We start from the raw sequence: 13,974 nt of genomic DNA, 5'->3' as shown, positions 1-13,974 counted from the left end.
TCTGAAATGCCTCTCTAAAATAAGGACCTAGAAACAAGCTGTGGAAATGGCAGCTCCAGACAAAGGCCATTAGAAGCTGCCCTCTCCAGGGAACCCCTGGAGAAAGAGAATACCCCAAACATCTGCAGGTGCTGGGATACTGCTGTGAGAGACATGAAATTACTCTATTTCCTAATTCTATAGAATTCATCATGAGTAAGTTCCTGGAGCTTCTCAGTCAGGCTAACAAGTGCTGCGTGCAGAGTAGTCCGTCCCCACCGCCAATTCACTGTCCTCTGTGGTACAGGAGGTTGGTGGAGATCCATCAGCCCATCACACCATGCCAGTGCAAGGGATGATGGGATGAACAGAGAAAAACCAAGTGAAGACTGCAGGCAGAGAAGCTGGTAGCACATCCCATGGCTTAATGTCAGTTTTCAAACCAGAGAGGGTCAAGCTCTGCTTGGGAAGATCCCAAACTGCCAATTGCAAGAAATCTGTCCTGCTTCTGTCCTTCAGCACAGCTACTAGCCCATGGCAGAAGCGGAATGCTGAGCCAGAGAGCCTTCAGTCTGACATGAAGCAACCAGGCTTATGTTTGGAAGTTGGGACATCCCTTGAAAGAGGATCTCTGTGCTGCTCAGATACATCCTGGAAATCCCCCACAGCAGCAACTGAGCTGGCTGAAAGGTTGAAGACATCCTTGCACCATATAGTGTGGATGAGATGGACCCATGGATATGCATGTAGGTAAATGGAGGGTCTTGGAAGTTTAGAGTAAAGATAAGATTAACATGAACAGGACCAAAATATTCCTATAAACTGAAAGCAGCCTTTCCTTTTCTTGTAGGAATGAGCCCTATGGCACTTAGTGCTGCTTTGCAGGATTAAAACACCACTAGTAAGACAACAGATCTCAGTCGTGGTAGGGAAGGAGGCTGGAGACATTTGTGTCAGCCAGCAATACATATTCAAAACAGCCACACTGCAAACAGACCCTGGAGATCACATTGCCTCTGTGGAGCACTGCGGGAGAAAATTCCACACCACCTCCATCACAGGGACCTACACAGCGCTCAATAACCAGCCAAAAAAAAATTTCCCAAGCTAGATGGTTTGGGATTTATTTCCTATGCAGGGGAAAGAAAGGAAAAAAAAAAAAAGCTAATCTATTCCAGGTAGGAGGCTTCCTGCAGGCTAGTACCTGTAAGGGATGGCAGCTCTAGAAAGAACCCGCAGGAGAAGGGAGCTGCAGGTCTGCTACAAGAGCCCTGGCAAGAGAGTAATTACTTTGGCTTAAGCCTATGCTATTTAACTCTCCTTCCAGGAAGAGTAAATCCAGACACAGCAACAGTCCAATTACAGAAACCACACTGACTTATTCTTCCAATGCCCAGCTTCCTTCAGTACGTGTTAATCAAGTAGGCATTAGTGCGCCCAGACAACGGACCACGTTTGCTCTGAAATTGCAGTCGCTGATGATGGAAAAGCTCTTTCTCTCCTTCCACCTGTTATGCAAGACTAAAGGCAAAAACCTCACAGGGAAGTGATGTCTTTGCTTTCCTACGACATCTGAAGGACCCAGGGGAAATTCCATCAGCATTTTGCTTATCCTATATTTTTCTCATCTTTCTACCTCTGCCCCAAAACACAGGGAGCAGCTGAAGCAACCAAAACCATGGGGTATCCTCAAGGCCACTCAGCTCTCATTGCCTTTAATAGAAGGCTGACTTTCTGAATCAGTTAAATGCTATTTTATTAGTTGCTTTGAAAATACATTTTCACAGAAATACAGCAACCGACAAGAACAGACAGTGCTAGAGAGAAAAACCACTTGTAAATAAAATACCGTGACAGACTTCACTTTCTGTGCCATATGCAAACGGCTGTCTGTGAGCAACATACAGATGAAGTCTCCAGCCCTCTCTCCTCCTCTCCCTCCCTGGCAGCTGCCACACGGTCCATGTTTCAGAGAATACAACTGAAGTGAGCTTCAGCCGAAGCTGCAAAGACCAATTAAATGAAAAGCTTTGGGAAGCTCTCTCAAAGCTTGGCCACGCTTTTGGTAGAGCCAGGGAGATTGGCAGGAGCCGTCTTGGCAGACTTGCTGTGTGTAACTCTCCCGAAGAGCATAATACAAAGCCCTTCAGGTTTCTTGGTTTTAGAGGTTATCATTGATCAGTTTTGAGTTCAATAAGCCAGACCAGACTATGAATGATCCCTTCTCATCACTTCTGAGCACAGCAGAGTAGCACCTCTCCCTCCTGCATCCCACCCCCAGACCCAATCTCACACTCCCTTTCCGATTGTCCTGCTTCAGTGTTCAATACACCACCTTCCCTTCTCAATATTTAGTGGCTTTTAGCTATGTGACAGTTCTCTTGTCCACATACATGCTTAATGTTTGGGTTATTTAAACAACACAGTGAGAAAACCAATATTGAACTGTGAAGCTGAAGATGTGCTTCCCTCATTCTACTTTATTTATTTCCCAGGGAAAGAAAATAATCAGGAACTACTGGATTCCTGCAAGGTAATATTCACTAGTAGGAGAGTAAACCAGCGTGGCATAACAGTCAATTTTCTATCTAGCCACAAGGCAAGGTTTATTTGGGAGTTTTATTTTTATAAAAGCAAATGCTTTAAAAATGGAAACAAAACTCTTCCTCTGGGGAATCACTGTTTGAAAGTAGCTCCAGAGACATTTCTCCATCTTCAATGTCCACTCAGCAAACTCCCAAAATAACTACAAGTCAGCCTAAAAGTCCCAAAACACTTTCCCCCCCCCTTTCTCTTTTCTTTTTTTCCCCCCCTCTTTTTTTGAAAGCTCCCACCTTGCCCACCCCTCACAACGTTCCTCAAAGCACAAAACACCCAATTCTGTCTCCTCTTGTTAGTCTGATTCCCCAGTAACTGCAAACACAGTTTAATAGCTTGAGAACAAGAGTAAAAAAACTCCTTGTTCCCTCACCACCCTCCAAATTAAGGCTGGCTGCTACTCTAGCACAAGGTGGTCCCTTTTATTTTCACAACAAAGGAATCAAACCAAAGCAAGACCAATTTCTCTTGTTGTTGCTCATGTAAGTACATGAAATTAATTCTGTGCCCTGTGTACTTGATTAGGGGGTTGTTCACCACCAGCACAGCCATAAAGTTAACAGCATGAGTGTCTTCTAAACCACATTCAGTAATGTGATACTATAGGTTTGTGAGTTCATCGTCATCTGCGGAGACTCAAATTAAAAGCCCTCGATACACAAGTGAAAACACCTTAGGTAATTTCGGCCCAGGCTAGACTGATGAAAGAAAGGAACAGCAAAAGTCTTAAGAGTCAGTTCTGAGACTCAGTCAAACAAAAAAGGACAGTAAAATCATAAAACAAATTCCCTGGATTGAACTAGCTTTATCTCTCAGAGTTTGTTTTCACAACATGAAGGTCACACACAGATCTTCGCCCACCACGTCCATTTGACAACAAACAAGACCTTGAACCTTGCTTCCCCCTGTAATAGATCCTCCGAAATGCATGTGCAGTAAAAGAAGAGCTGCCTCGCTCGTTTGTACATATTACAGCATGCAAGAACATGGGGAAAAAAATAAAGCACCTGTTGCTTTTACAAAACATCAGTGAATTACCCAGCTGACTCCCTGAACAGCACAAAGCAGGTAGCAATGGGGGACTACAGTGAACCGGGAATGTCCAGCCTTTTAATTCTTATATTAGGGTCATCATGTAACAGATACTTACAAGATTAGATGGCCAAGTTATGCTTTTTTTTTTTTAAGTCTGAAAATAAAATGTCTCAGTTCATTTGGACGGTGGTATATTCCCCATTATTCCACATTTTCTAATGGGGCTGAAAAATAACTGGAATCTCTGTTGACTTCTCTTTTGTGATACGGCACCTTCCAAGGGGCTAAAGAAGGTCTGCAAAGAAGGCTTTGAGTTTGCTTTCCCCATGAAGAAAGGCTAGAAATGCTGTTTGACATTACCAAAGGCTTCAGTTTCACTGCTTCTTGCCAACAATGTCAATTTTTAAGTGCCAGCACTTCAAGTGCAGAAGACTTCGCTGGAACAGATTAGCAGATCACAAAAATATCAGAAAGATAAGTCAAGCACAGCAGGGTGAAAAGACAGAAGGTATCTAATGATACTTGTTGAAATGTAAACAGCCTAACTTGTCTCCTCGTTGGATTACATCATGCACAAGCCTGAGCTTACCCAAGGGAAAATACAGCTGGAGAAAAGAGTTTGAAGAGTCTTGTAACCAGTGAAGAGCTGGAAAGCAGTATTCATCCAAACACACGAATATCGTATGAACACAACTCAAGAACACATCTCCATTTACAGTTTTGAACAGCAGGTCAAATGACTCATTAAAAAAAAAATTTGCCACATTTTAAAACGAGAAAGAAATCATCAGAACTCATCGATCTGCTTATCTTTCTGAACCACTTGAAGCCAAGACTAAACCAGATGAAGCAATAGCAATTATTCACTCAGCTCAAGTTTCAAGTAATCAAGAATTCCTTTTAGGGAAATCTATGTAGACAACAATAGCAAACTCACTGCTTGTTAACCTTCAAAACTTAAAAAAGCAGTAACTGCAGGGAAAAAAAACCCCACTGTACTTACTGGAAAGGACCGTAGTGAGGAAGATGTAGTCGGAAAAAGAAATGAGTCCACATTCTCCAAGGGCATAAAATATGCTGTCCTCATCGGCAAATTTCTCTCGCTCCTGCGATAATTTCTATTTATTCATCCGGCCCACATCCCAAAAAGAGAAGATAAAGCAATTGATTAAATAGAGAAACGGAAGGCTTTATTTGTATCCTTACCACCAACAAGCCGTTCCACGTACACACACCCCTACTATCTCATTCATATTCAGCGGACCTTTTCCAGCCTTCAAATCTGTCAGAAATGCTTTGCAAAGATCAGTGCTTCCCCATCTCAAATAAGGGATAAGGAATCACACAATATTAGTTTGTTTTAGCCTAGCTGAAATACAAATAAATAAAACTATGTCCATTTTGCTTAAAACTGTCTAATTCTTTGAGAGATTAGTATTACAAAAGTCAGGTTTTTTAAGATAGGATTCAAAAAGAAAATTATTATATTTCACTAACAGTGTTTTAGTTATACTCTGTTGTAGCAGTAGCCAAGAACCATTTCACATGGATATAAAGTATGATCAACGTTACCAAAAAACATGTAGTTAGAAGCAGCACACAATTCAGGAGTGTGTTTAACAAGCTTACTAGGAGAACCAGGACTGATACCAATCCCAATCTCTCTCTTACTCCATTTTTTTTTTTTTTGTTTTAACCTTGTTTTAACAGAAAACGCCACATGTGTTTTATCAGCTAATCGCCCTTACTAAACTAAAAATCCAAGTGCCTTTGATCCACTGAAGCTTCAAAGACTGAAAAGGATCCATAAAACTGTTAGGAGATGCACACTGAAATCCACACTGGTGATCCATTTTAAGAACACAGCAGAACACACACACACACACACAGAGGAAAATGAAATTCATACAAAGAAAAGTAGGCGTGGATGAGGTTATTCCACAGAAACCAAGCCATGCAAGCACAGAAGCATGGTGAAAGCAAGGCTGAATTTAGGAACGGTTTTAGGAAAAACCACCAACAAAAACCACCACACGAGGGTCCAGCTACACAACTGTCCCCTACTGTTACCTCTGTCTAGCGGAGATCCCATCATATACAAGATAAAGGAAAGAAAACTCGTTAACCAACAGTAAAATAAGCAGGCAAAACATAACATCAAGTTGAACAGTTAGACTTGCGAAGAGCAAGAAAGTTTTGAAGCAACTGAGTTGTTGCTTTGACCGGGCGCGGCTAAGAAGCCTAAGTAGACACCCCAGCAAGAGTTAGCACGTAGCCTCTCCAGGTCAGACCCACTGTCTGCAGCTGATGTCTCTCATCCACCTCAGCTTTTGGTTTTGGGTTTTTGGTTTTTTTTTGAGAGAGAACTCACCATTGTATGTGACTGCAGAGTGGGGATGAGCTCAGCTAATAATTTAGATGAAAATTTAACCCGTATCTGGCTCGGAAACCACAAGAAAAGAGACAAAAATAACCATATAGATCACCAAAAAATACAGTTTCCAGGGGAAAAAAAGTTCAGCTCTATTGATCAAATAAAACTCTTCTCAGTAGTTCTGACTTTACCATCTGGAGAGAGTCAGGAATTTAATAAGAGGCAAATCACTAACAGCAGACAACATGCTAATGGCATTCACTACATGAAAGATAACTGCTATTTATGCTTACAGGATACTAGGTTTAAGTATCATTTACTGAACAAAATGTTTTTGCTTCCCTTCCCATAGAGATGGATCTGAAGCAAAATTACACTGATGCTTATGTTAAGGACAAATAAACAATGTCTGGTTCTACTTTAAACTGAAGGGAAGATTTGGGGAGAAAACAGTTTTCTGTGATTGCTGTCGGCGGCGTTGCCAGCAGCATCTCACCTGCTCGTGTGATTTATTGCCTCTTCCACCGACTGCCTGTCTTTAGCAGTGTTTATCATAAACTAGCGATTAGCATCCTACTTCACCTGCTCGAAGGATCCCATGAAAAAGTTCCAGAGATCGGTTTATTATTTTTTATGGGTTGCTTTTCTGCACTTAAAATTCATAGTCAGCAAACAGCTCAAAATACTCCTCATAAACAGAAAACCACATCCACAGACTAACAATAAAAAAAATATTAAGTTAGTTGCTCTCTGAATAACAAAGGTGTAGACAGATGGGAGGGAGAAGCATTTACTCATTTGCATCTTATTTTGAGCAAACAAAGTAAACGTTTTTATTTATTTTAAACAAGCATCTACTTGTCAGAAACCTTGAGAAGGCAACATACACAGCGACTACAGTGCTCAGCCTGCCTGCAGCTAATGGGGAAGGGAATTTCTCCCACTGATCTTAATAGGAGAAAATAACAACTGACCTGTACAATATGATTTTCAGGTTCCCAACACTAGGATGACAGAATTTTTTAAAAAATTTCTAACTCCCCCATATATTTTCTTCTGGCTCACTGAGAAGCTGTGCGTGTGATTGCTTTCCCCAAAGTACGTGGGACGCTCGCCCCACTATGGGAAAGGCTGAAAGCCTCCTTCTCAGGTGTTGTTCCCCACCATAAAACATTATATTCTACAAAATTATAACCCTCAGAAAAAAAAATATAAAATCAGAAAACCAAATCAATCTACCCAAAGCACAGCGTGGACTACTGTGATCCCTCAAAGTTCAAGGTGGAGAAATCCAAAGTCAGTCCTCACTAGCACCTAAAACCACTGTCTATAGACTTCGAGCTTCTTTTCCACATCCTAATTTCCTTCCAGCATATTCTGCCATTCCTTCTAGCCAGAAAGGTAATGTATGGCATCAGAAAATGTAGGAAAAAATTCCTTTCCAAGCCTCCATCCGCTTTTAGAAACATGTCATCTTCATAAATCAGTTACCCACACAATTTCAGGCCAACTTCCACATTTCACACCCTTTTGTATCTGAACACAAGCTAATTCTCAAAGTGCGCAGCTAAAACAGTCAGATGTCTCCCATTTAAGAATTTTTTTCTATGTTAAATCCATTCCCAAAACCAGAATAATTAGGGAAGATCATTCAGCACACCCAAAAAACATTCAAAACTGAGCATTCACAAGGGAGCAAGCCACAGGAAACAGTTTACAATTATGATGTATTTTTTAATCAAGCAGTAGATTTGTATTAAACAAGCACACAAACGAGCAAACATCCAAATTAACATGGAAAAAGAAAAAGAAATCCAAATATACCATTGCTTTCAGCAGAAGCATGGCTGTGTAACTTCAGTGAAATGCTGCCAGTCAGTCTCAGTGGAATAAAACTTTTTACAGGCAATTCAGGCAGATTATTTTACAATACCAGGCATTGACAACAGATTTAAAAAAAAAAAAGTAATTGCATTTCAAAATACAAAGCTTGGTTTGCCCTTCCTGACTCAGGTTTGCCCAAGCCCAACAAACAGCACCAGAACATGGGTTGAACGTATCAATAACAGCGACCAACCTCCCCCAAACCCGGGTGCTGTAGAAAATGCCATATGCAGGCAACTGCCCAGACCTGTGTTCTGAACTGGCTGCAAGCAAGCAAAACACCCAGACATATCACAAACTTCACATGTTCTACCCCAAAACTGATCTACTGCTGGAGCCTCCCTTGAGCCAAGCACAGCTCCCATATAACAAAGGGGTTTTGTGGGGAAAAAAACCCCACTGGTTCCTTCCATTCCTTGCCAAATATTACTTTTATTTTGGATTTAAAAATTGTTTTCCCACAGCTGAGTAAAGAGTGAAACATGTTAATAGTTAATTATGCAAATCTGGAAAAAAAAAAGCTGTATTTTTGCAAATTAAGGGATACCTTCTCTGCAAAGGCAGAGGCAGACACAAGGTGTGGTGCTGGTGTTTGCACTGCATTCCTAACACACATTTAGAAAAGCCTTGTCAGCTAAATCCTTGCAGCTCCACTTCATTTTGCATTTCAGAAACTACTTAATGAGCAGCATTTAATTTGCCACTTTGGGAAGAACACATTCTTGTTAAGTCACTTAAAGTTGACAGTTTGTGTTTCAATCTAGAGGAGAAAACACACTTTCAGCCCATTTATTCACAGAACTTATGTCTCAACATCACCTTTGCACTTATATGAACCAAAGCTTCAGGAATTCATCAGCCCTATGTGACCCCTTTGACAGTGCCTTACGCCTTCCAAAATGACAACAAAATAAATATCGAAGTGCATGCAAGATAATGAGTATTTCTCCAGAACCAGAAAGTAATTTTGTAAATTAGTAAGGAATTTTAGATGAAGCATAACCATCTTCTATTTACAAATATCATTACTCAGTTTGTTCCTTTTTTAAAAGAAATACTTTAAGGTTACCAATACTGTGTAAGCAAATACAAAACCGTGAATGTTTCAGTGAAGTCACCTTGCTGCAAAGCAATTCTCTTTCAGTCCCAACTGACCACCTTCAGTTACAACAACCATTTAAAAGACATCTATTAACGTATTTCTTTTATGGTTAGCTGCGGGCATATAGGAAAAGAAGTTAAAATGCTGTATGTTCAGTGCTAAGAAGAAATATTCTCCTTTCCATGGCAAGCGCTTCCAAAAATTCTGTGTTACGAGTTGGCCTAATATAGACAATTTGTTTTCTTTTTTTCTGATTTTTCTGGCTTTATGACCCTCCATATTACTGCGATTTTTGTCTCTTTACAAATGAAATCTCGCTAACAAGAGGAAAAGAACACCACATTACGTGCACAAGCACTAATATTAAGGAGTATGCATAGACACGATGCACTGTTAATCCTGCTTGCACATGGCTCGATACCTTGGGCTTAAATCATTAGACAGCAGCCCTATAAATAGAAAAGTATTAGGAACCCTTCTAACAATGGGAAAACAATTTTTTCTTCTAAAATTTGTTGGACAATCCACTTAATTAATGTCTTTTAAACACTCTTTAGCACCTACCACATGTATAGTTGGACATCTTCAAAAATATTAGCTAGCATCTGCCATCTCATTAGCACTAGGCAACATTTAAACGTGCAGCGGCGCAGCTCCTGCTCGCCTGGTCCAGCGGAGCCTGCAGGACAGCATCACACTGGCACAGTACTACAGCTCCTTCCCGAGCAGGGCTGTTGAAAATCTGGGGAAATACATACCGAGACACTCACTAACTAATGCGTTTGCAGCAGATGCTCTGTATTGGTCTATCACACAAGACAGATAAAGGAAAACCCTTAAGAAATGCCAGTGAAAACCGCAGGCAATGCAGCCTGCTATGGTAACTAAAATTATTAATGCTTTGAACTATGTCTGCATGAAAATGCTGAACTGGAGGCTCTGGAATGAAGGAGATTTTAAATTTTTGCTCATTTTTTAGAAGATATAAACTTTAAAGAACCAAAGCCATGTAAATAGAAATTTCATGACAACTCATGTTGGCACCTCACTACCTACATTAAAGACAACTGAAATAAAGAAATAAAAAGGCTTTTAGAACCAGATTTTAAAATCGAGCCTTTCAGCCCAGATGTTCAAAAGCCCTTTAGGGAAAAAGAGGTAGGGGAGGTCCCTCTACACTATGAAACGAGGACAAAAAAGGACTTGGGGCAGAACTGAGGGGTTTGGAGTTTTTAAAGCTAGCTTTATAATGTGGATGCAAAATACGTCATTTTAGACACATCTGCTGGCATTTTTTATATATCACTAAAGAAGAAAAAAGTGTTTAAGGTTGCGATGGAAACAGCACGAGGACTTTCTGAAACTCATAAACTTCTTTTTGCAGTGGAAAAGTCCACAGTATCGTTCCTAGTGGCTCTAGATAATTTACTATGAAGTCTACATACTAACACAGGCAAACGCAAACAGATTCTGCACAGCAAATTGTGGTGAGTGTTAGCATAGGAAAATATTTAACATTTACTCTTGGCAGATAAATACTGCAGTTTATGACATTCCAAGAATATATTTTAATAAAGAGGTTTTTTTTAATCTCTGATTTGGGGTTATCTGTATATATATTCAGGGGACAAAAAGACAGAGCTGGTCATGGATGAAGTTGTTCTCTGAATTTGAATTTGGACTTATACAGAGAATCAAACATTAGGCAGCAATCATTACTACAGGTGGTCTCCTGAGACTGGAGAGAGAAATCCACATTCCCTCCTTCCAGCAAGGCTGTAAATATTCATCACCTTTAAAACAAACGGCACCTGAAACGCAAGGCCAGCATTCTGTATGACCAAGAAAAAAAAAATGACACAGACTTTCCCGACCCTTCGCAGGCAGCAGACCCACTCATGCAAGGGAGAAACCCCTGCTGAAAAAGCAAATAGGAAGTGCCTCGGAAAAGGGACAGTGTACACTTCTGCTCCCCTCTGCTGTGCTGAGTCGTCTGTAAGGTAATGAAATCACAATGTGTAGGACCATAGAGGCATTTGTCATGGAAATTTGATGGGGGAGGATTAAAATGAGGTCCTTGATGACCCAAATCATACTACTAAAATGAGTTGACTTTTGACACCTTTGAATTTAAATGGCTGTTTAGGTCTCCAGATGGAAATCGGGATAGTGCTTTCCCTCGCCTCAGCCCGCATTACCAAGATGAACTCATTATGTTGATAATGCACACTGCTCAGTTTCTCAGATAAAAACTCCAGTGTGAAAGTACATGAGGAAAATAATAATTCTGTATAGAAAACAAGTATTAAGCATTGGCTCAGATGATGAGGCTGGGGTCATATACTCAGTACTAATCACCCACTGAATGAGAAAGGGGCTTGGGGAAAAACCACATGTAATCATGTAATTAGAGATTGTCATTATGATCATGAAATTCAGTTCCTTAAACCATTAAATAGTTTAAGGAACTGAATTAAGACACAAATAAAAATCTTGCCATGCTCTTCGACTCTCTCACTCCTTGCTTCTTCACCTGCTTCTCCCATCCAGACCTTCCCTTCCTTCTGTAGTCAGGGAGGTCAAGCACCTCCTAAAGCATTCCCTCCCATCCTGCTCAATCCATCCTCCTTCCCTCTCCCTTCCTCCCTACTAACTCTATGTTACCCAAGGACAGAGTCTGCAGAGCTCAGTTTTCTATCCCTTAAGTATTAAGCATTAATCTAATGCCAGCAAAACTATCAAAGAAATTAAAGCCAAAAATGATTCCATAAACCACTATTTGATTAAAAGAGTGCATACACCCACTAAGGGCACTTTGTCACCAAGTTGCTTATTTTTTGCAAACTTCCCCTATGGATTTCATTAAGGTCACAAAGCTACAGGACAAACTGGAGTGTTTAGAGTACATTTCTCTCTTTACTTACTAATACCAAATTAACTTTCCTCTGTTTTCTAGTTCCTTTTCCTAGAAACCATCTTATGAACTATGGCATCTAAATATCTTCTTCCTAAGATATTCTTTAATATAGTTCACCCTACACAGTCCTGTAACTTGAAAAACTCTAGGAAGTTTGCAAAAATAAATCTTTCACCAAACTTACACACATTCAAATACATGATGTTTCCCCACAGCATTTGGCCAGAGACACGCCTGTCCCTCCTCACAGAATAAAACTAACTTTGTGTCCTTGAGCTGAAAATGCCATTTTACAACAGCCAACTCTATCACAGTCTCATCAAGCTGCAAAATAAGTCAGAAACCGCAAAAGACACCGTGAAAATAGGAGGACAGGGAGATACACATTTGAGCTTTGCTCAAAGATGTTCCCATGAATAAAGCCATGCAGTAAGGGTTACCCTGAGGACTGTACTCTTAAGCCGAATTCAAGTATTCTGAAATAAATCCTTTAGGCTGAAGATCAAGGAGAGGATTCAGGATAACTTATTAAAGGACCAAGGAGAAGGGGTGAGCGTACACTGTTCCTTTTACATGAAAAGTGCATATTATGAGGTCTGAAGCACGAACTAATCAAAGCACATGCTGTCTGCTTTGTACCTGCCAGAAATCCTGGTGGAAGGGGAGAGGGTTAGAAAAGGGAAGAAAATGAGGGAATGCTTGGTTACACCAAAAAACCAAACCATAATTAGAATAAAGACACAAGTATCATAGATATTAGTAGCTGGAAGAAACACCCGCCAGGTTCCTAGAAACCAGAATAAAAGAGGACATAGAGCAACCACAGAATTTTAGTAGTATCGGCCAAATGAGCCCTGTGAAAATAAGCATAGAATTAGCAGTATAAAAAGATAACAGCAAGTAGAGCTCTGTCAAAACTGAAATACACCACAAACTTTTGGCAGAGGGGGTAGGAAAGGGTGAAGTGTGTTCTCTACATGGACATAAAACAACCCAGTTGTCCAGAGGGATGTTTGTGCACCATGCATTTACCTGTGTTCGAAGTAAATATTTTCTTTGATGAAATTTATTTTTATAAAAAACAAGCCAAGAGCAGAATTTGCAGTTAGTGTCCACGCAGGTCCCAGCGAACAGGGAAGAGCAGTGACGAACACAAAAGCAACTGTAAACTGCTAACTACAGCAGATGGGAGGGCCAAGTTTGGCTGAGAGGAGAAAGCTAGCGAGCAAAGAAACCCACAAACAAGGACAGTGGTGTCAGCAAAGAAAGTCAAGAAGAGAAAAACCGTGTCAGCTTAGCTCAGATTTGCTGATTATCTGCAATAAACTGCATCTCTGCTTGCTTCCACAAAGGGTCACAGGCAAGAATTATCTCCCACCAGTTTGTTATGACATTTTTGGGGATGGCAAAGAAGCTTTCATATAGACAAACATAAGGTTATCACCTATGTAAGAAGATGCCTTCTGGTTATTATGTAAATACTACCTGCACTGAGACCAGAAGGTGATTGAATTTATAAGCAGACAATCTGAAATTGGACAGTGACTTTTTACACAGATTATGGACCAGGATCGCTGAATGCTCCACTCCAAGCAAGCAATAACCTAGACTCAACAGGTCAAACTGCTGACCCCGGGGGCTCATCAAATACTCTTACAACAGACACTGGCAAGACCTCATACAGTTGGATGTAGAGGACTCCTCACCTGTTTTCATTGCATCTAATGTAGAGAAAGTACTGAGTATCCTTCTCCGTTAACGGGCTCAGTAAATCAACTGCATATACACTTTAAACTGCTATTTAATGCATTACAATAGCTTGCTTTTGGTAAGGTATCATTTAGAGTTGCATCCTTTCGCATGAAGGTTTCAGAGGCACTTAAACATCACAGGAGCTCAGAGCTCTGGTTCAGTGTTTGGCTCCTGAACGACAGCAGGATTTCGAGCTTGTCCCACTTGCTACAAGCTCAGGTCTACAGCAGCTTCTGCACCGCAGCTACTCTGGTGGAAGCCTCACACTCTGGCCTTAGGTCATACACAAAGCAAAGGACCCCAAAAATTCAGGTTAATATAAATAAAGGTTAC

General features: G+C 40.6%; 1 protein-coding gene across 3 annotated transcripts in view; it reads right to left on the bottom strand.

Annotated features, from left to right (window-relative positions):
• The window catches only part of MICU1 (mitochondrial calcium uptake 1), a 110,382-nt gene that overhangs the window by 47,271 nt on the left and 49,137 nt on the right, over positions 1-13,974 (bottom strand). For 2 of the 3 annotated variants that reach the window (XM_074874194.1, XM_074874195.1), the window contains exons 7-8: positions 5,984-6,049; positions 4,616-4,730 (exon numbers count right to left, since the gene is read on the bottom strand). In XM_074874194.1, coding sequence (XP_074730295.1) covers positions 4,616-4,730; positions 5,984-6,049 — 181 coding nt within the window. The remainder of the gene's footprint in view (positions 1-4,615; positions 4,731-5,983; positions 6,050-13,974) is intronic. The other variant, XM_074874196.1, reaches the window with a different exon arrangement.

The sequence above is a fragment of the Strix uralensis genome, chromosome 7 (genome assembly GCF_047716275.1).
Source record: "Strix uralensis isolate ZFMK-TIS-50842 chromosome 7, bStrUra1, whole genome shotgun sequence".
NCBI lineage: Eukaryota > Metazoa > Chordata > Aves > Strigiformes > Strigidae > Strix > Strix uralensis.
Note: the sequence above shows the minus strand (reverse complement) of the source record. Positions and strands in the feature narration are given on the sequence as shown.